Source organism: Alosa alosa, chromosome 6 (genome assembly GCF_017589495.1).
Source record: "Alosa alosa isolate M-15738 ecotype Scorff River chromosome 6, AALO_Geno_1.1, whole genome shotgun sequence".
Classification (NCBI taxonomy): Eukaryota; Metazoa; Chordata; class Actinopteri; order Clupeiformes; family Clupeidae; genus Alosa; species Alosa alosa.
The window spans coordinates 5273692-5295314 of NC_063194.1; the positions used below are offsets into that span (position 1 = coordinate 5273692).

General features: G+C 42.4%; 2 protein-coding genes and 1 long non-coding RNA gene across 7 annotated transcripts in view; 2 read left to right on the forward strand and 1 right to left on the reverse strand.

The window, feature by feature from the left end:
- The first annotated feature begins 3 nt into the window (after nt 1–3).
- On the forward strand, nt 4–5725 carry scpep1 (serine carboxypeptidase 1). The gene is made up of 13 exons (XM_048245021.1): nt 4–154; nt 469–611; nt 836–925; nt 1193–1348; nt 1452–1526; nt 1813–1885; nt 2826–2863; nt 3499–3627; nt 3864–3957; nt 4049–4162; nt 4412–4549; nt 5007–5170; nt 5440–5725. The coding sequence occupies exons 1-13, from the start codon at nt 91–93 to the stop codon at nt 5500–5502; spliced, it is 1341 nt and encodes a 446-aa protein (XP_048100978.1). The 5' UTR covers nt 4–90; the 3' UTR covers nt 5503–5725.
- Nucleotides 5726–5982: 257 nt separating this feature from the next.
- The window catches only part of LOC125295660 (casein kinase I), a 56641-nt gene continuing 41000 nt past the window's right edge, over nt 5983–21623 (reverse strand). The window contains exons 2-15 of one of the 5 annotated variants that reach the window (XM_048245007.1): nt 19551–19673; nt 19291–19373; nt 15946–16147; nt 15462–15610; nt 14551–14705; nt 14067–14215; nt 13043–13214; nt 12553–12656; nt 11571–11682; nt 10480–10664; nt 9642–9784; nt 8640–8739; nt 8355–8466; nt 5983–7413 (exon numbers count right to left, since the gene is read on the reverse strand). In XM_048245007.1, the coding sequence (XP_048100964.1) occupies nt 6994–7413; nt 8355–8466; nt 8640–8739; nt 9642–9784; nt 10480–10664; nt 11571–11682; nt 12553–12656; nt 13043–13214; nt 14067–14215; nt 14551–14705; nt 15462–15610; nt 15946–16147; nt 19291–19373; nt 19551–19660 (2196 nt within the window). In that variant the 5' untranslated portion in view covers nt 19661–19673 and the 3' untranslated portion in view covers nt 5983–6993. Of the gene's footprint in view, nt 7414–8354; nt 8467–8639; nt 8740–9641; nt 9785–10479; nt 10665–11570; nt 11683–12552; nt 12657–13042; nt 13215–14066; nt 14216–14550; nt 14706–15461; nt 15611–15945; nt 16148–19290; nt 19374–19550; nt 19674–21125; nt 21542–21623 lie in introns of those variants that run through there. The other 4 variants (XM_048245008.1, XR_007193683.1, XM_048245011.1 and 1 more) reach the window with 4 other exon arrangements.
- On the forward strand, nt 8638–10575 carry LOC125295669. The gene is made up of 4 exons (XR_007193685.1): nt 8638–8724; nt 9657–9764; nt 9928–10020; nt 10489–10575. It is a non-coding gene; the product is annotated as an uncharacterized LOC125295669 (long non-coding RNA).

Consider the following 21623-nt stretch of genomic DNA (forward strand, 5'->3'; position numbering starts at 1 on the left):
AAAGTCATATGACCTCTGCCTATATGTTTTGCCCGTCTGCCCTCAAAAGCGGAGCTTACAGTTAGTTGTAAGCACAGTTTTAACGGGACAATGGAGCGTCCAACAACTGGAACCGTGGCTGTTCTGCTGCTTGTCTTCTTATCCGCTGGCGGTGGTAAATATATGATTTTCAGATGTTTCCGTATCTGTTTTTTCCCCTTTGGCTCTACTTGACGGCTTTGTACAACAAGCTAAACTCATCGATGTTTGTGCGGTTTAATCAGTGAAGCCTATTGCAATTAAATTGGGTAGAGTTTGAAATTAGGTATTACGCAGCTAAGTTTAATATTTTCTTGAATGCTTAGATGTTACAAAATGAAATCGAAAATAACCTTGTGTGCGTTTGCCAGCGCGTTCTGTGAAGTCGTGATTTGAGAACTGGGTTGTTGTTGCAGTGGGCAATAGTATTAACTTGCTTGCATACTTTAGGTTTGGCGGGACCTGTATCCAAAGGCAAAGAGACTTGGGGTTATGTGGATGTCCGGGAAGGGGCGCACATGTTCTGGTGGCTCTACTACGCTAATAATCCTGCCACCAGCTACACAGAGTTACCGCTTGTGATGTGGCTCCAGGTTGGTTTTCCTCCCCTTAAACAGGTTACAAGCTTGAAGTTTGGATTGACAGTTTTGTTCAAATCAAGCTGAACCGTTTTAATTAGATGATGACAATGCCACACAGTTCCACCATTCAAAAGTTTGTTTTCATGGAAATGTGTATGCTGTAGTCTATGTGATATAATCATCCACAAGATTCAAAGTCATTAAATAATGAAAAAGTTTTTTTTTTTTACTTTCAGGGTGGGCCCGGGGCATCTAGCACTGGTTTTGGTAACTTTGAAGAGATTGGACCACTTGACCGTGAGCTGGATGAGAGAGATACTACTTGGGTAAATTTCACATATTTACTCCTTCATTAACCTACATGACATTTACATGTCTGATTAATGACTGATTCTTAAACTGTGGCATAGTAAACCTCTCAATAGATTTGAACTGTATTTAAGCCACATATTCACTTTGAAAGCAATAGAACCATCGGTCAATAATTCTTTGCAAAATGATTAATAAAGGCTGCGGCAAGACTTTTTATACAATCAACCTAAGTTTACCCTCAGTTAACCCATACTCTTTCCAATTGTATTTGATGTGTTCAGATTCAAGCAGCTAGTGTGCTGTTTGTGGATAACCCCGTGGGTACAGGTTTCAGTTACACAGACACCCAAGATGCCCTCACCAAGGATGTAGCTACCGTGGCATCTGACATGCTGGTTCTGCTGAAGGAGTTCTTCTCCAAAAAGGAAGAATTTCAGGTAGTCTGCAGTGGCCAACTTTGGGTGTGCTACAAATCGGTAAATCAAAAAAGGGCTAGTGTTATTAGTTATTAATTACTGTCCATTTTTCTTCTATCCACAGAACATTCCCTTTTTCATATTTTCTGAGTCTTACGGTGGAAAAATGGCTGCAGCCATTTCACTGGAGCTTACCAAGGTAATGATGCCACATATGCTGTGCTAATTGGGTCTGATTATACCCTAATAGATCCATGTGGTTGTATGAATGTGACAAATAGAGGAACAAGTGATCTGTGGTTGTTTTTGGGGTTACTTCCTCTTTCTGTTGTCTCATGATCATGCATCTCCCTAGACCTTTCTCAGCTCTGATTTTTGTTCCATTGTGTGTGATGAGTGATTTTCCATACCAGTAAGTTGTGTTTTTCTTTTTTTTTTTTTTTTTTTTTTTTTATCCTTTGTAACTCTCCTATGGCAATGTACAGGCTATTTCTCAAGGAGATGTTAAGTGCAACTTTGCTGGAGTAGCCTTGGGAGATTCCTGGATCTCTCCTCTAGGTTAGTGGCTATCTGTCAAACTATTATTCTACCAGTGCATTCGGTAACACTTTATTTTAATGTGTTGCTGTTACAGTGTACCTACCTAATTAGGTACAGTGGTACAACCTGTGTAACAACATGTACTATCATTGTACTTGCATTATGTATTTGTGGGTACCTACATATAGTTGTTACATTGTAATACCGAGTGCTTTTACAAAACTTTGCCAATTTGCCTAGTAAACCTGTTCCAAGACATCGAAGACATAACATACACGTCATATGTACATGTAAGTAATTGACTGGTACACTTAATAGGTTTATTCCACTGTATCAAAGAGTAACAAGGTTGTAGCAGCACAGCTGTTACATATACTATGAAGACAATGAGGCCTTGACTGGAGCTAAGAAAGATTTGATATACAAACCAATCATGATCAGATTTACCCCATCCAGCAGGTCTCAGGTCAGCTCTTTGCCTCTGATGAAAATGTAGGCAAATTGGCAAAGTTTTGTAAAAGCACTCAGTATTACAATGTAACAACTATATGTAGGTACCCACAAATACAAAATGATAGTACCTGATAGTACATGTTGTTACACAGGTTGTACCACTGTACCTAATTAGGTAGGTACACTGTAACAGTGACACATTAAAATAAAGTGTTACTGTGCATTCTTTTATTTCCAAAATGTTATGACTTTCAGCATTATGTTAAACTTCCTCTTATGAGCATTCCCGGTTCTAGATTAGGCCTCGTTGCTTGTGTTTTGTTGGATTTCCCCGAAGAAAGGCTTGCGCATGCAGAAATGTCAGTGGTACAGGTCAAAGTCACAGAGACTCAGTCAGCGTGGGCATGTTCCACCTGACTGCATGGGGCTGATGTAAGGTACAGTTGTGAGAGATGCTAAGCTAAGCAGATGTTTATTTTTGCCTTTTCACTGTTTTCCTTTCCAGATTCGGTCTTGACGTGGGGGCCGTATCTCTACAGCACCGTAAGTAGGATATCTGTCTCGATCACTGTCCCTGCGTCTCTAGCTCTGAGGCAGAATTTGCATGAACGATAGTTTCCTCTTCACTTGGAAACTTGGCTACTTATGCCAGCCTAGAGTACTCTGTAATTGGTACGAGGAAGGACACAAGTCAGACATCTGAGGTCCTTGTGATTTATGGTTTGCAGTATAAAGGGCAGAGTATTGTAAGACCTCTATGTGAAGATGATCAATTGATCAATGCAATGAGCAATGATCAGTGCTGTGTAGTGTTCCCATACCCCCCACCCCACCCTGATATTTTGCTTTGTTTATGATTTGTGATCTATTATTTAAAGTCAAGCTTCAGCTCAATATTCCAACTTTAACTTTAAATTGGGTCACTCGTGATTGGTGAGCCTAGTGCATGAGAAGTACAGCACTCCTGTTAGGTGAGCTTTGTCTGTCACACACAAGTATGACATGACTATAAAAATCATATGTAACTCAATTATTCATGTGACAAGATTAACTATTGGGACAGAGTTGCGAGCTGCACAATTAATTGCAGCTTTTGCGATTATCTAATCGCATTGGTTCAAATGCTATCAAATTCGCCCTATGTCGCATTAGTGCCATGTGTGTGTTCTGGCTTGCAGTCTCTGCTGGACGATGCTGGCCTGACGGAGGTGGGCAATGCGGCGGAGGCGGTGAAGAGAGCTGTGACCGATGGAGAGTGGGTGAAGGCCACAGAGCTCTGGTCCATCTTGGAGAACATTGTGGAGCAGGTTGGCCTACACAGATGGTTTTGTTCATTGCCTGGCAGAATGAGCATTGACTCTTGCATTTATATTTGCAGTCATCATTTTAGTATTTCATAATTTGTTGAGATTTCCCTTAAGTAATATTTAATTGGAATGCATACATTGCATAGACATTATATTGTATAACAAATGGTAGTGAGTGAGTGTTTATTAAAGCCCAGCTAATATGTTGGTGAACTCTGTTTCTTGCTTTATTGCAGAACACAAATGGGGTCAACTTTTACAACATCCTCGGTCAAGAAGATGATGATGACGACGACTCTGTGAAGTCCTCTCTGAAGGAGGACTATCTTGGTGAGTTCAGAACCCCTTATTAAAAGGCACAGTTACTGTGAATGAGAGTGTGGTGACCCCAGGACTGACCGCCGTGGCTCCTCCTTTGCAGCTGCCCTGGCTAAGCGTCACATTCGGCCCCTGCACAGCGAATCGCTTGGCGAGCTGATGAACGGCAAAATCAGGAAGAAGCTTGGCATCATCCCACGCAATGTCACCTGGGGAGGTAGGTAGACAGCTACTCTGTCACCACCATCATGCATAAGGAGAATTTCTTTACAAACTGTGGGTAGGATGGATGGATTATGGGTGGATGGTGGGCGGGGTGGATTATTATATTGGTTTATAGTGTCATCAAAGGAGAAAAGGCCACAGTGGTCAGGAAGATGGTGGTTAAAAGAATTCTCTAGAACATCATGTTTATAATGGATTGTACACAATATTTCATGCTTTTTTAAAAAAAAAAAAAACACAGGACAGGCAGAGGCTGTCTTTGCCAGCATGTCTGGAGACTTCATGAAGCCTGTGATTGATGTTGTTGATGAGCTCTTGGAGGCAGGGGTCAATGTCACAGTCTACAACGGGCAGCTGGACCTTATTGTGGATACCATTGGTGAGTGCTTTTGGACTGTGAATCTTTGAAGGGATAAGTGTCAGTGAAATGATCTATAATGAAATCTCTTGAATTTCCCCTTGGGGATCAATAAAGGATCTATCTAATGTCATCTCCATTTAGTAAAACATATTGTGATGTGGTTACTATCAAGCAACATGGCCAAATTCCACTAAAAACAACTAGTATTTTTATAGTGGTATATGTAATATTTCATTGGGTTATATTGGTCAAGGTCAAGGTAGACTTTATTATCCACTAGCACGAAATTCACGTGGTCACCATTACACGCTCCAGTGTTATACAGCCTACTGCATAACAATAAAAACATTGAGTGCTGATCTGATCTACACAGTATGCTCATAGTTTACAGCTATTGTTGTACAGTGTAATTGCTGTAGGCACAATGAGGTAGGGTTTACTTTATAGGCACTTCACTGTGTGTGCTTGCTCTCAGGTCAGGAGAACTGGGTGAAGTCTCTGAAGTGGCCGGGGATCCAGAACTTCACTCAGATGAAGTGGACCGCCATGGATGAGCCCGACTCCCCTGGGGTTACTGGCGCTTTCTTTAAGACCCACAAGAACTTTGCCTTCTACTGGATCCTCAAAGCAGGCCACATGGTGAGTGGGTTACTTAAGTCGCTAGCAGTATTCAGCACTTTTAAAGGCATTTTAATGAGGCCTAACATTTAAAGGCCTCATTAAAAATGTACATATTTGACAGAACCTTAGCTATAGTAATGTAAATTGTTTGCTTAGCAGATCCTTTTCTTAATCCAGATGATTCTATCCAACATCTATATTAGGGATGTAAAACAAGTCTGATTTTTTTTTTTTTTTTTCAAGTGGCAATATTAGATTCTGACTCATTTTTCCATGGTTTCTATCAGATCCCGTCAGATCAGGGGCCCATGGCCTTGCGTATGATGCAAATGATTACCCAGCAGGAGTAAAAGGGACCGTCTCCAATGGCGCCAACAGGGTTGGCCTCGTTACTCTTCCAGACAATCAAATCAGCACGATTACACCAAAATCACTCTGCCTCCTTCTCAGCTCTTTACTTCCCAAGTCTCCAAAGTCCTGTATCGTACTGTATCGTCTATGTTTGATTTTTATTCTGTAAACCTACGGGCATAAGAACAAATAAATGGTTGGGATGTTGTTTTGTTTTTTAAACCTGGGTGTTTGAGATGTGGTGTTTCTCCCTGAGGTCCATCATGGATGACGGAACACTAGTCGCAAACACAGATTTGTCACACTCTGGTAATGAGGAGGATATGGCTGGTATCCAGTATGATGCCAAAAAAGCTGTACCTTTATCAACAACCCCAATCAATCTTGGTCAATAATGGCTAAATAAATTGTCATGATGGCACATGACAACTAGTGTAGCATAACATTTCTGCATTGATGTTGGTCTCAGTCACAGGATGTGAAGTGCATTATGTTTATTGTAAAAACAGCATCAATTTCTCTTCAAGCAGGTATCACTATCCTGGTATAACCAAACTCCAAATTCACTTTTAATAATCACAGCAAGAACTGAGTTGGGTGAAATAGGCAGGCAGAGCTAGGTTAATATATCAAAGACAGTGATGGGATTGCTCCATACACGGTACATATCATTGCAAAAAAAAAGTAAAACTGGTCTCAACAGTGAAAGGCAAGAAAAAAGAACACAAAACTGGCACAAAAGGAAAGGCGAAAACAGAGGCATTCCTAATAGTGCAGCTATCATTAAAGTATCCACTGGGTTCCTTCATATCAGAGAGCTTCAGGAAGGATTAAGTGTGTGTGTGTGTATTCACACATTGCATTGTCATCACATAACATATTACATTAAGGTAAATATCAAAAGCATTAATCACAATAACCCTTTGCATCTCATGATTAGAATAAAAGCACTCATCAGCCACAACATCAATATGTCTGTAAACTCAAGTAACCAACAGTAATAAAAACATGTTTGAAATCTGTTGAACCCAGGCTTTGCTGGAGGCCTACAGTTAGCTTAAGACTCTCTTGAGTTTGAAATCAGATGAAATCACACCACTGTAGAGTTCACTACAGTACTGCAAACATGATGCAAGTGAAGCAAACCAATATCATCCAGAGAAGAAACAAATCTTGGACGGAAGAACAGTATGTGTGCGTGAAGAGTATGTGTTCAAGGATCTACTGTACTGTAAGTATTTCTGTGTCCGTCTCCATGTGTGTCCATGCTACTATGACTGTGTTTGTACATCACAAATGAGCAAGAAAAGGTGTGTAGATGTGTATGAGTGCAATAATGATGGATAAAAAGCAAGATAAGGCATTTGTATGTATCGCTACATATGCAAGGAAAATAAGAATTAAAATATGTTTGTGTGTGCATATACAATATCTGAAAAAGTGAGAGAGGACGTGTATAATAAAGAGAGAGTGTGTGTGTGTGTGTGTGTCTATGCATGTCCCTCGGTGTAGCTGAGGGCACGTCTCCCCCAGTGGGACTCTGGGACGCTGAAGCCCTCCCTGGTCACAGGCTCCACCACCAGCTCGATGAGCACAGGGGCGTCCGGCACCACCAGGTCCACCACGCGGTACTGGCCCGAGTAGGAGCGTCCCACCGGCACCAATGGGCCAGGGAGCACTCGGGGGTCTGGACCGCGCAGCCGGCGCCAGTGGACGCGGAAGCAACGCACCAGCTGGCTCGGGTAGTTCCACTGTAGGGTGGCGTTGAGGTGGAGCTTCGTGGCGTCTTTGGTGACGGGGGCGGAGGAGTCGCTGCCGGCGTTGGCCATGGTGCGCTGCCAGACGATGTCAGAGATGCAGATGTTCTGCATAGAGGGCGGGGACACCAGGAGACTCTCAGAGTCCAGCACCTAGTCAACGCAGAAGTAAGCCAGTAAGGACTAATGATACGTCTCACTGGCTATTTACAACATTTCATCTAAAGAAATATATAAGTAGCCTTAAATGAAAGTACAGTCCACTGGAGAATGTTTGTGTCAGGTTCAGTTTCAGTGGATACCAAGGGTTTGCCTCAAGGACAAACATGTCATGAGCACGTCATGCTCATGTTTAAACAATAATACACAAACAAAAGTGAAGATGTACTCCACATAAAAAAAGTTATGCATTGGTTTGCAAATAACTAGATTAAAGTAACACGATGTAGGAATTCCCCCTTTTGTCAATTTTCAACGTACTGGGTACCGATTTAGCCAATTCATCTAAAATCGATGAAAAGGGTCGGCTTCCTAACCACAACATCATTATGTAATGCAATACCGAGTGTTCCCGGCCCGGGAGCAGATCAGCAATATCAGAGAATCCATTCTCTGAGACTCCATTACTCTAAGTCAGTGTGGCCTGAAAATTAGTTTGAAGGCCTTATTTTAATAATAATAATAATAATAATACCTTGGACTTATATAGCGCCTTTCATGGTACCCAAGGTCGCTTTACAACACATGGATGGGGGGACCTCACTAGTAACCACCACCAATGTGTAGCACCCACCTGGGTGATGCACGGCAGCCATTATGCGCCAGAACGCTCACCACACACCAGCTTGAGGTGGAGAGTGAGGGAGTGACACCGGGGAACCCCCTACTCTTTACGATAAGTGCCATGGGATCTTTAATGACCACAGTGAGTCAGGACCTCGGTTTAACGTCTCATCCGAAGGACGGGACCTTATTTTAAGGTAAAAGACAATGTTGTGTTGCTTTAAAAATGTCATAAAGGAGTTAAAATAGTTTTTTTCGTAAATAAAAACATCCATACATGTGAGTACATTGTGGTAAAATAGCTAGCTCACCATAATCTCTCCCACTCTGCAGGTAAAGGTTGTGTCCTTCGGAGGCCCGTCACGTGTGATGTTCACACAGATGTCCCGCAACGCACAGCCACTCAGTTCCAACTGGAAACACCTGCAGACAGTCAGGAGGTCACCAATGTGTATATACACCATCTCAAAATATGTGTATGTGTAGTATGTAGAGGTTTGTAATGGCTTGGTCTGAATCGCTGTATGGATCAAATTTAGGGTGTATGTATCTGTGTGTCTGTGTCTCTGTGTGTCTGTGTCTGTGTCTGTACGTACCGTTTAGTCCACCCATCAGGCCTCCACACCCCACAGCTCTGAATAAACTGCTTCACCAGCTCATGGTCCTCACGCAGAGCAACAGGTACCACACTACTGGCTGAACATACACACACGCACACACACACACACAAACAAAGACAAAACCACATTGTATGCACAGGCGCCATGTACATACACACACACAGAGCCAATGCACGCACCCATCAAAGGACGCACAGAAATACACACAAACATTGACACACATATACATTGACACAAACAGGATCATGTACAACAAGATAATCCCATTCGCTCATTCCTGTTCACTTCACAAATGAATTTAGATCCTCCGTAATGCAGTGAATGCCTGAAACACCCATTCCAGTCGTTCAAACATATACCTATAAAGCCTATGCAGTATGCAATGCTTACTTACTGATACTTCTATATATTAAGTGACTTGCACATGTCAATTATTACAAGGGCCCCCATATCCCCTATAGCATTATACAGTCAGTGGTCTCCCACAGAGCAACTCGGTGTTAAGTGCAAGGGTACAACAGTAACAGCCAGGAATTGAACCCACATTTCTGGCTATTGTATGCTATCCCAACTCCTTAGTTAGTTAGCATTGTTAGCATTGCTACAATGTTACCACCACCCCAATAGCTATACAGTTCACATAGGAGGCTCACTACCATAAAGCATCAGCACAAGACAACTCTGCTTAGAGGAAGAACCCTATAAAAAGATTATATCGCACTGTGACAAAATTAGTCACACTGTGTATACCAAGAACACAAATAAACCTATGCAGGGCTTGTGACACTATGAGACACACAGTCGTGTGAGAAAGTGTGTGCGTGGGTGTGTGTGTGTACGCCAATTGACTCTTGTTTGTGTACATGTCTATGTGAGGAAGGGGATTTGCCACGCTTAGATGAGTGTTTATGTTTCACTTATCAATGTGCTATTGTAAGACTGTGCCTGTGTGAGTGTGTGTGTGTGTCTCTGACTCACTCGATATGTCCTCAGTGTTGGTGTGTGAGCAGAGTGCAGCATCTGCCATCTTCAGTTCCAAGGAGACAGACACACCTTCAGACGGCCGATACACAAACGCCACAAAGGTCCTGGTGGCCAGAGGTACGTGTAGAGAAAATATCCTGACCACAGGCAAGAGGAAAACAACATAAGTCTCACATACACCCACATACTGTACACACACTCTCCTCTCTCTCACACACACACACACACACACTTTTCACCCGTTCCATTCAAGCAGAGGTAATTACTATTTCTGTTCCAGCATTACCAAAGCAAACATGACCCATTCATCATCATCACCCGTCGAAAACCAGCAAACAGTTCTCACAAACACATCCCAGGCCTGCTGAGCTAGGTAAATAAATCTGACGGAGAATCTGATGACGTTATGAAAAGGATGCTCAGCACCAGGGCAAAACTAACAAATGACAAATGGCTGCTCTTTGTTCTTTGACTGCTCACTGATAAACACCTGAGGCCTGAGCTTCAACCTTTAAACATTTTTTCCATCAACCTGCAGGCAGAATTAAACATTATCCAGTACTGGCACCAAACAGCTGGTATACACTTCAGATAAAGTCTAAACTTCCATCAGGGTTTAGTCTGTACATGGCAATACAGGGGTGAAAAAACAATAGTTTCTCCTTCCATTGTAAATCAGTGACGCTCTCGAGACAATCCCACCATCCAACACACACATCCACAAATGTGCACACAAACTCAGTACATCTTTACAACATCCTTCATTCATCCTTTTTTTCCATCATGTCCAAGTGAAATTTCCAGAGGCACTCGCTCACACACTGACTCCCACCTTGCACAGATTTTAGAGAGGCCTGCGGGAATGATGCCCTCTATGAGCAGCGAGCTGCCTCCACTCCAGGCATCTTCAGGGCAGCCTCGGGTCCTCACCCAGCCGTCACCCTCCACCCGCTCCTTGTAGTAGAAGGGCTGCAGCTCCTGGGCGCTCAGATTGAACCAGTTCTTCTGGAGCTCTACCTGAGAGGAAACAGACATGGACGGCTTGACTGATACAGCAAGGTCACACTGAGCAAATGTTTACCAATGAGGGAGCTTCTTTGGTTTTATCCGCCTAAATAAACAAGTGTTCAAATATTTGTATTTGTTGTAATATTAAACGTGGGTATACTCATGAAAGCTTTACTTAAGCTGATAAAGCTTCCATATTATAGCACAACCAAACAAATGCCTAGATTCAAAGACAAGCGACAGGTCTTTTAACCAAGTATACGTAAGTATAAGTATATATACTCCTTTAATCCTGTGAGGGAAATTTGGTCTCTGCATTTATCCCAAAGCACACTGTGAACACACAGTGAGATGAAGCACACACTAACCCAGAGCAATGAGCTGCCTTGCTACAGCGGCGCTCGGGGAGCAGTGAGGGGTTAGGTGCCTTGGTCAAGGGCACTTCAGCCATGGTCAAGGGCACTTCAGCCATGGATAAGGGCATGGGAGGGCAGTGCTCAACCACTTCCCCTGCCCACATTTTTCCTACTGGGTCGGGGATCGAACCGGCAACCCTTCGGTTACAAGCCTGAAGCCCTAACCAGTAGGCCAAGGCTGCCCAAAAATGTATTGAAAAATGGTATAATAGCCCCGTTTATACTGTGGGCCATCAGCCCAGGAACTTAAGCCCAGGGCTTAAGTTTACACTTATCATGGCCCATTTTACCAAGTGCTAAAATTCTGCAATAATCACGTAATCATAGCAACATTTATTGTGATGTGTAAGCACCCTGGTGCTTGATCTGTGGCCCTGGCAGTTGAGCAGGGCTTGGACAGTTCAAGCACCAGGTTTGGCCCCCAGTATAAACGGGGCTATAGTGGTTTGCCTCCTGTCTCTTGTGATTATGAGTCGTATCGCTCAGCCCTCGTACACACCTGTCCGTTCCTGTAGAAGCTCTTGCCAAAGCCCTGACAGAAGGTGGAGACGAAGGGCAGAAGGGCAGAGGGACGGTGGAAGTACAGCAAATCAGTGAGTAAACCCCAGAACCTACGAGAACACACAACACAACATTTCTGAATAGTCAGAGGAGAACTTCACTGGAGCTCTCTTCAAGTCTAGGACTATGATTAACCCATGTGCAGGAACCCAGAGTTGCAACAATATGTAAACATTTATTTTTAGCTATGTTTAGCTAATAGTAGGCACCTGGTTTGGCTAGTATCTTGGAATTCATTTTGCTGGCATATGGTCATGCGAAACTGCCTACTGATGAATGCACCTTTCTTTTCCACTAGCCACCAAGGTTATTCTGTGGTCCATGATAGACCACCCCGAGAATATAAACGGAAACCATTCAATGCACGACATCAGCAACTATTTCGCTAAAAGACACACAATACAGTATCTTTAGCCAGTTATTTTTTTTTTGACTTTTTGCCTTATTCATATAGAACAGTGAAGAGTGACAGCAAGCGAGAGAGAGATGAGTTGGATCAGGAAATGACCACAGGTCGGATTTTAACCAGAATTTGGAATGGACACCGCAGCCACACATTTGCATTCTAACAAGCTTTTATCAGGGCCAACACTGTAAGGTGGGGGTGTTTGCAAGGTATTTATGTGTCTCTTAGGTGGCAACTTGCTAGTTCTCAACCAAAAAGTTTTCATCCTTATATTACTGTTGCTTTAAAGCTAAGTCCAGACAATTTCTCTAAGGATCTAAATTCCAGACCATTAAGCCAGGAAATGATAAGGAAAGCTGTCCATGTCCGCCCTCCCTCCCAGCAGTGTTCAGTCCATCATGTGTGGTCTAACAGAAACCTGGTCTGCACTTCAGTAAGCCTTTGGGAACACATGCCCACATTTCCTTCAAAACAATGGCATCCTCATGGTCAGTTTAAAACAGGACAGACTCACTTGTCCTGGTTGTTGCGGAACTCTGCTTTCTCATGGCATTCGTAGACCCATCCAGGAGCGAAAATGGCGGTAGAGAAGCCATGTTTGCGAAGAAGACTCAGGGCCTAAAGAGAAAATCAAAACAGAAAGCAGAATTCAGTAGGAGGACTTTAGACTTTACACTATTCATTTAGCAGACGCTTTGATCCCAAGCGACTTCCAACAATGACATTCAAGCTACATTGCAGAGACATTAGGTAACTGTCAGTGGCTGTATACAGTCATTGGTAACAATAAATACAACAGCAATAAATACTACTACCAGAGGGGTATTAATGATGGACTTTATGCAACAGTTTAGTAGCGACATTTAACCAACAGTTTCGCAACAACATATAAATTCAGTGCCATTGTACTTCATATAATTACATTATAAAAGTATATTATTTAAAAAACAATGGAAAATATTCAAGCAGTTAACACTGGCCTCTGTCATCATGAAATTCCTCACCTTATTGGTCTCAAACTTGCCTCCCACCACGTCGCCTCGTGCAAACACGTCCACCCCGACAAATATGTCAACCTGCCGGTTCTGAACAGCAGACAGGGTCTTCATGTGCTCCAGACTCTGCTCCGTCCAGTTGTAGTTTGTGAAAAAGCCATCACAAGCTTCAAAAAACACTCTGAAATGAAGGATGATGGAAAATATGAAAATCAGTGTCTGGTACAAAGAAAGAGACATGAGATCATGTGGGCGGAGCATCGTGTGGGTGGAGATGATGCAGGAGTCATAATGTCACTGCCTGCCAATCAGTGGGCCCAGGTTCCATTCCTGAACCCGCCGCTGTGAGTCCCTATCACTTTGGAAAACGTGTCCGAATCACACATCATTCCAATTCAGATCAATTCCTTCTATGAGGTTTATTTGGACTATAGTGGTTTGCACGTTTTTCAGACTCAGAAGTTGACCATACCAGGGGCCTATTGCACAAAACTATGATAAGGGATTTAAGCCAGGATATCTTAGTTATCCTAGCTCAATTTATCCGTGATCCAGTTGCACAATAGCGGGATAGGAGGCAGCAGGATATGTTATGGTATAAGTTACCATGGCGATTTATTCTGTGGAGCTAGCCTGCTCCAGACCAGGCTAAGTTCCAGGATCTATTTAATCTCATCCCTTATCTCAGTCAGCAGTCACCACAAACAGAAACCAATAGTTATTCCACTGCCCACTACACATTGTTATCACATTGATCGGTGGCGGGGTCTATTTGAGGGAGCCGTGAGCGCGCACTTATCCAGGATAGGTTTCACCTGGCTTGATGAATCCGTGTCTGCTCATCCTGGCTTGCTCGTTGTGCAACCAATTAAGCCTGTACGCTCTTGTTTTGGATTCATTGAGCGCAGCTCAGTAATTTATCCCGGATGTCTTAATTCTGCTTTTGTGCAATAGGCCCCAGATTGCACTTCAATCATAACAATGACCATAATAATCCCTCTCTTCCTCATGACTATCATTTTCCTCAACTTGCCTGTTCTCGTCGTTGAGCTCGTTCTGCCACTTGAGCGAGCCATCCTTTAGCACGCTGTCATACCAGATCACCACACTGCCCGGGACCCGCTCATGCATCTGGTCCGTGAGGTACCGCAGGAACAGAGGCATGTTTTTCACTGCTGTTGCCTGGGAAACCACACAGAACATGACATCAATAACCCGTCAAAGGGACTGGCAGTCTGAGACCATTTCGGATTTTACAGGGGCGATGGGAGGTTCTGGTTTGATTCATCTCTACAGGAAATATACAATTATGAATGCAGCACTTAAAGTTTCCATACTATATTATGGCATGGTATGACATGACATGACACTCAGGCTTTGCATATTCAAGCACTCCCTGCATCATACAAGGCAAATCCCTGTGCTCAAAGCTGTTTATTAACATAAAAATAAAAATCCCATAACACACCGGGACTGACACCCATGTTGGCATCCTCACACAAGTGCAACAGACTTACACTTAGACCATTTTCTATGTTGACAAGCCAGCCGTCAAAGCCGTGGTAGTGTGAGATGTGGACGAGTTTGTCAGCCACTGCCCGATAGGCCTCCTCATCCGCCAGAAATTTCTCACACATCACAGCGCCATCAGTCCACTCAGTGATGAAGGTCCCTGAGAGGAAGCCAGGAAAATACGACTCACGGCACATCCATAAATTTAGGATTAAATATGGAACACATCAGCCCTGCTGATTTGAAAAGTATTGGTAATATGCGGCCTATCTCAGCAGCCAACCAGTAGATGACAGCACAGTATCACTGCTCATTCAAAGTGCAATAGAATAAGCTAGAGAAAGCTGTTTCAGCCAGCACATTTATTTCCAGTGGAGCGTTAGCAACAGCATCTTGTGTTATGTTCTGCTCCTTTTGTGTTCACTCCAACACTAAACATCTTGTTTATCCCCAACAGTGCAACTCTTCAACTTTGACACACACATAAATCCTGCGACATTTTACCATTTTGCTCATTCACCTGGTGTAACACCCAACCGGGTCTGTGTAAACAGGTGCGCTAAAACAATGCAGGTGATGGTCAATCGGAAATGTTTGTGCTGGCTGAAAAGCCTTTCAGGAAATGCGTGGCATATAGGCAATTGTCTGGGCGACTTAAATATTCTAAGCACTTTCAGCCGTTGAAAAAACAGACATACAGACAACAAACCAAACAACAGACCAAGCCAAACAAAAAGGACAGGAGGAGAACAAGTTAGGCAGTCTGCCCCCGCCACAAAACCACATGAAGCTTTAGACCACATCCATATGTGCTGGCCTAAACTGGCCTAATCACCACAGACTTTTCTATTTCTAACAGAAGACACACATGGGTGAGAATTGTCAGACATTTCACACAGAGAGACTGGAGACTGACCGAGAGAGAGGACTCCATGCCTGTGTGCTGCGTTTGTCCAGCAGGCCGGGGGTATAGTCACCATTTGATGGGTGAAGTAGTTGAAGATGTCAATGAGGCTCCAGTGATAGAAGGCATACGGCGCCTCCACTTCCGTACCTTGAATAAACCTCAGAGAAAAGCACACGTAACATAAGACACAATGACAGCTCAATTCTACAAAAATGCTAAAGAAAGCGACATGTTGTATAACACATATCAATTTAAGTTCAACACTTCCTGTCTGCATCATTGTTTATCTTAAATGCACTAGTAGATGAGTAAGTACAACTGATACATGATTAGGCTCTTTGTGTATTCTAGGCCATGAAATTGCTGGGCTCTGCAATTCCTATGATAAGAAAATGTTGCAATCAGCATTCAGACTGGGCAGCCAGAAGCCTCAACTGAGGCACGTCTTGTGGAGAATGTGAGGGAATGTGTTCTCTTCACGCGGGATGCATACCTGTCCTCCAGGTAGCCGCCCATCATGTCGTGACACACCAGCGTGCGAAGTTGTTTGCTTGCGTATGGCGGTTGTCTGCTGGCTCGTGGGACGGACGCCACGTTGAAGGGACTCGCCTCGCTGATTTTCCATGCCAGCAGCTCTTCCAGGTTCTTCAGTCCAGAGCTGAGTGGCTCTGTCGTGTCCGGGTCGAAGTGTTTCACTGAAATGTGGGGAAATGACTAAGCCAGTCAGGTTACTCATTTTAAAGCCCTATAATGCTCATTTTCAGTATTTACAGTCTCTCACAAAAGTGAGTACACCCCTCACATGTTTGTAAATATTTTATTATATCTTTTCATGGAACAACACTGAAGAAATGACACTTTGCTACAATGTAAAGTAGTCAGTGTACAGCTTGTATAACAGTGTAAATTTACTGTCCCCTCAAAATAACTCAACACACAGCCATTAATGTCTAAACCGCTGCCTACAAAAGTGAGTACACTCCTAAGTGAAAATGTCCAAATTGGGCCCAATTAGCCATATTCCCTCCCTGGTGTCATGTGACTCATTAGTGAATGGGGAGCAGGCGTGTTAAATTTCGTGTTATCACGCTCACACTGTCTCATGATGGGGTCTGTTTCCCAAAAGCATAGTTGCTAACTATGATACCAATTACCTTGGTAATGTCACTGCCAAATCTGCCCTACAAAGCCAAAGAGCAGTATCTGCAAAAATGCCAAACTGAGAAAAACTGCTTTTTGTGTTCTTACAGCAAGTATAAGGATCAAATTATATTCAATAACAAGGGGTATCATTAGATAGATCAAAGTGAGGTGAATATTAAACATTTTGTTTTTTGACATGTAGGCAAAATTTGGTAGTTGTATTGGCTATACTGAGCTTTGCCTTTGCATTACTGCTTATACTTACTTATGGCCATAAAATAACATCTTGCAGTAAGTGTAGCAAGTGATCATAATCACTCAGTTTTTATATTAATTGAGGAGGTACTTACTACATTTTTAGTGAAGATATGCTGCTTGATGCCGGGTATTCTTGTAGACTTTCATGTCAAGCAATATTGTATTGCTGCACACCAAAACCTAACCTTTGACACCTTTGCACACTGCTGCTTATACTTGTCAAAGTATATGTTAATTACTTTTTGTAAAATCTGACTGACTATTTTGAACTAGAAAATGTAATTCCAGGGAATTACGAGTGCATGAAAATGAAGCTAGGACAGACATAGCATAGCTTAATAAAAAGTTGATAGTTTAGACGTAGACAGTTTAAAAGTTGAATGTAGGTAGTTTAACAGTTGTTAATAGACAGATAGTTTAATAGACAGATAGTTTAATGAATGTTGAAAGTTTAAAAGTTATATGTAGATAGTTTAAAGGTTGTTGACATACTGATAGTTTAATGCGTGTTGGTAGACAAATTGTTTAAAGGCTGTATATAGATAGATAGTTGACGATAACTGACAGTTGGAATAGCTCTAATGTTTGCTAGTAGTTATGCTAACAAAGCTAATTATTTTGACCAAGTTACTTAGTTAACTTAGCTCATGTTTTCTAGCAGTTTCGAAAAAAATGCTAACATGCTACTATGCTAACCATGTGACTTAGCTAACTTGGCTAATCATTTTTAGCAGTTATGCTAACATGCTAACTATGCTAATCACATTACTTAGCTAACTTAGCTAATCATTTTTAGCAGTTTTACTAAAACAGTTAGTTGAACAGTTGATAACAGTTGAACAGTTAATAAGTTGGATAGTTTAAAGGGACTTTTATTTTGAAACAGTTGTGGGCACAGGAAGCAGTTAAACAGGATCTGCAGTCTTAATACAGCCATATTGTATGCTTAAAGCCTGAGACAGTGGCTCCAGGTGGCCTGAACACCTGGCATAAGATTCTAATTGCTCTATTGTGATGTCATAATCTAATGTTAAGTCAATGGGGAAATTTTAGTAGTTTTTAATTAATAGTTTAAAAAGTATAAAAGTTACAAAGTTGAAAAATACATAGCTGAAGCTGTATTAAACGCACAAAAGAAGGGGTGGGGGTCAGCCTGTCAGTGCTCAGACCATACGCCGCACACTGCATCAAATTGGTCTGCATGGCTGTCGTCCCAGAAGGAAGCCTCTTCTTAAGATGATCCACAAGAAAGCCCAAGCACAAACAGTTTGCTGAAAACAAGCAGACTAAGGACATGGATTATTGGATCCATGTCCTGTGGCCTGATCCAAGTTAAACTAATTTCGTTCAGATGGTGTCAAGCATGTGTGGCGCCAACCAGGTAAGGAGTACAAAGACTGTACAAAGACAGTCAAGCATGGTGGTGGGAGTGTCATGGTCTGGGGCTGCATGAGTGCAGCCGGCACTGGGGAGCTACAGTCCATTGAGGGAACCATAAATGGCAACATGTACTGTGACATACTGTAGCAGAGCATGATCCCCTCCCTCCACAAACTGGGCCGCAGGGCAGTATACCAACATGATAACGACCCCAAACACACCTCCAAGACGACCACTGCCTTGCTAAAGAAGCTGAGGGTAAAGGTGATGGACTGGCCAAGCATGTCTCCAGACCTAAACCCTATTGAGCATCTGTGGGGCATCCTCAAACAGAAGGTGGAGGAGCACAAGGTCTGTGATGTCATGGAGGAGTGGAAGAGGATTCCAGTGGCAACCTGTGAAGCTCTGGTGAACTCCATGTCCAAGAGAGTTAAGGCAGTGCTGGAAAATAATGGTGGCCCCATAAAATATTGACACTTTGGGCACAATTTGGACATTTTCACTTAGGGGTGTACTCATTTTTGTTGTCAGCAGTTTAGACATGAATGGCTGTTTGTTGAGTTATTTTGAGGGGACAGCAAATGTACACTGTTATACAAGCTGTACACTCACTACTTCACATTGTATCAAAGTGTCATTTCGTCAGTCAGTGTTTTCCCATGAAAAGATATAATAAAAAAATAAAATAAAAACACTTTAGTGAGATACTGTATGATGTTATCTACTAGAATAGATTTACTAGCTGCTTCAATGTTTCAAAACATTTTTTTTTTCTAATAGGCCTACTGTACTCTTTAAACCCTGTCTCAGACACTCTGTAAGAGCAGAGACTCGTCAGGCTATTATTCCTATGGTCATTGTAACTTTACAGACTGTGTACATAAGCTTACTAGCATCGCTATTATACATAGGAAAAGGGAAAAGGAAACTGAACAAAGTAGGAAGTAGAATCAGTTACTAGGGACGTGTAAGTCAGCGCCTAAACTGTATAACGATCTGTACCTGGGTGTTGATAACAAATGTAAAGTCGCATGTAAAGTCACATTGACTGATGTACCTGGCAAAGGTGAGGAACCGTATTTAATGATTTCATGTTGCACACTTCGTAGGTCAACGGGTTCGTCCAGGCAAGACTCTGAACTTGAATATGGAAACAACAATCTGTCAGCATTAATATGATATGATATGATATGCAGTCCAAAGCACTACACTTTACTTTCCGCTGGATAGTTTTTTGTGCAAGACGACCAAAGCTCCTCCTATTTTGAAAATGTATGACTCGGCCATCGAAATAAAAAGTCGCTCGTCTGCAATTACCTTGCATCCGTTTTAGGGGGCTTGACAATAAGGATCTCTGAACCATCATCATCTCTTCTCTTTCTTTTCTTCAAAGACACCTCGTCCTTTGTGCTGGTCATCCCGTCCATTTCAGAGAAATATCTACCGAAACGGTCGAATAAAACATAAGTTGTTAAGACAGACTTTTAGGCACCCGTGTCAAACATGACAAAAAGCCATGCTTCCGGGTCTCTCCTAATTGGTCGAATGAAAGGCTACGTTGAGGTGTTCTTAACCAATAGAGGAATAAGTTTGTTTATCTCTAGATATGCGAGGAGTTTCTTGGCAGCCAGAGGGAGACAAAGTGTTATGTACTGGAAAAATGGGAGGGGGGTGTATTTTCTGCATAATTGAAAAGATAATGTTGGGAAGAATTCCATCAAATTCAACCTCTGGAGGAACTATTCAGCCATACTTCCTCCCTTCTTCATGGACTTCCTTTTATTCAGTCTTTCAAATAAATGTTTGGCCTTGGCTACCAACAGATAAAAAAGCACAAGAGAACACAGACAGCTAGAAAGATAGGGAAATTAGCTGAACTGCAAAGTACACAGAAGTACAACAGTTAGCAGATAACAGGAGCAAAAACAGAATGTTGAGGGACATTATGCAAATAAATGAAACACCCCCAATACTTTTGGCGACACTGGCCCTCAACATGCTTAGAAAGAATCCTATCCTCCCATCCACTTGATTAATTGGGACAGCAAGCCGTTAATTTGGGTCTCCACAACACCACCCCCACCACCCTGAGGCCCATTTGCCGAACATGAATGTGCCTATTCAAACCTAACCCAGACCTATAGAGCTGTATGAGACTATATATGAGATATTTCTATTCCATACTGCAATTCAATATGGTCTCAGTAGGACTCCTAACGATGGACTGTAATTATTAGAGGCACTCTCAGAGGCTATGTGCAGGCGGAATTACATTCTACGGGCGGAAGTAAAGCAGATCACAGAGATATTGCATGATATGATATGGCTGCATTGGAATACAGTGATTTGTATTGGTGGCTCTTAAGAATGAAGAAGAAAAACTAAACTTTGCAAACGTCACACAGGTTGTCTGTATGTGCTCCTATTGGCTATGCAAATAAAACAGGCAGGGTCATCATGGCTGCCTTGGTTGTTGAATGAGACTGCTGAGTCATTGGCACATAGCAGCAACCTGACACATTTTCTCCAACTTCCATTACTTACCGTTGCATCATGTTGCCATGAGGCTCAGGATCAGAGTCAACTCAGGCCAGGGATGAAGTAGAGCCTTCCTGAACCTAATATGAGAGCATTTCTAATTTAACAAAGGGCCCATGAAATGCTGGCAATATCAGACATGCCTGTTTGGTTTGATGACTGCAACTGTTTCAACAGTCAGATTGGTTTAGTCAAGTATGGATGGATGGATTCCCCCACCCCCGTATGTGCATATCGGAACGTACTATGGGCACTGCCCATGCTGAGCCTATAGAGCACTGATGACCAACAGAAAATGGGTTACTCTCGCAGTGCATCATGATTAAATAACTTTGATGAATGGCAGCCAGGATCAATACCATGATGCCCCTTGGGCAGGATTTATAGTTCTAATCGCATTTAGGCAGAGAACATGCAGTAATGTACAGGGGTAAAATGGAAAGAGTAGCAGGACTGTCACATATGTGTGAAATGGGTGAAGTTGACATATTGACATGTTGACAGCTGGAATCAGGTTGGAAGACTTGGAGAAACTATGTGGTCATTGTGTTTAGTCAGCTTCAGTAACATCTTCAGACAAAGAGAACATGCGGTTGTAAAAATGACTTAGATTGTTTGTTTTGTTATTTTTAAACTGGTATTATTGTGATTGTTGTGAATGATAATGATGATGATGACGATGATGATGATGATGGGATCTTTGCTTCTTCACCACCAAATTCCAGCGACACTGTTGTTCTGGAGAACAATTCCTTGGAGTATGCCGGTTTCTATAATACAGACAAAATATTTCAAACCGTCTATAGTAACGGCATTTAAAAAAAAAAAAAAAACAAGACCACAACACTCGAT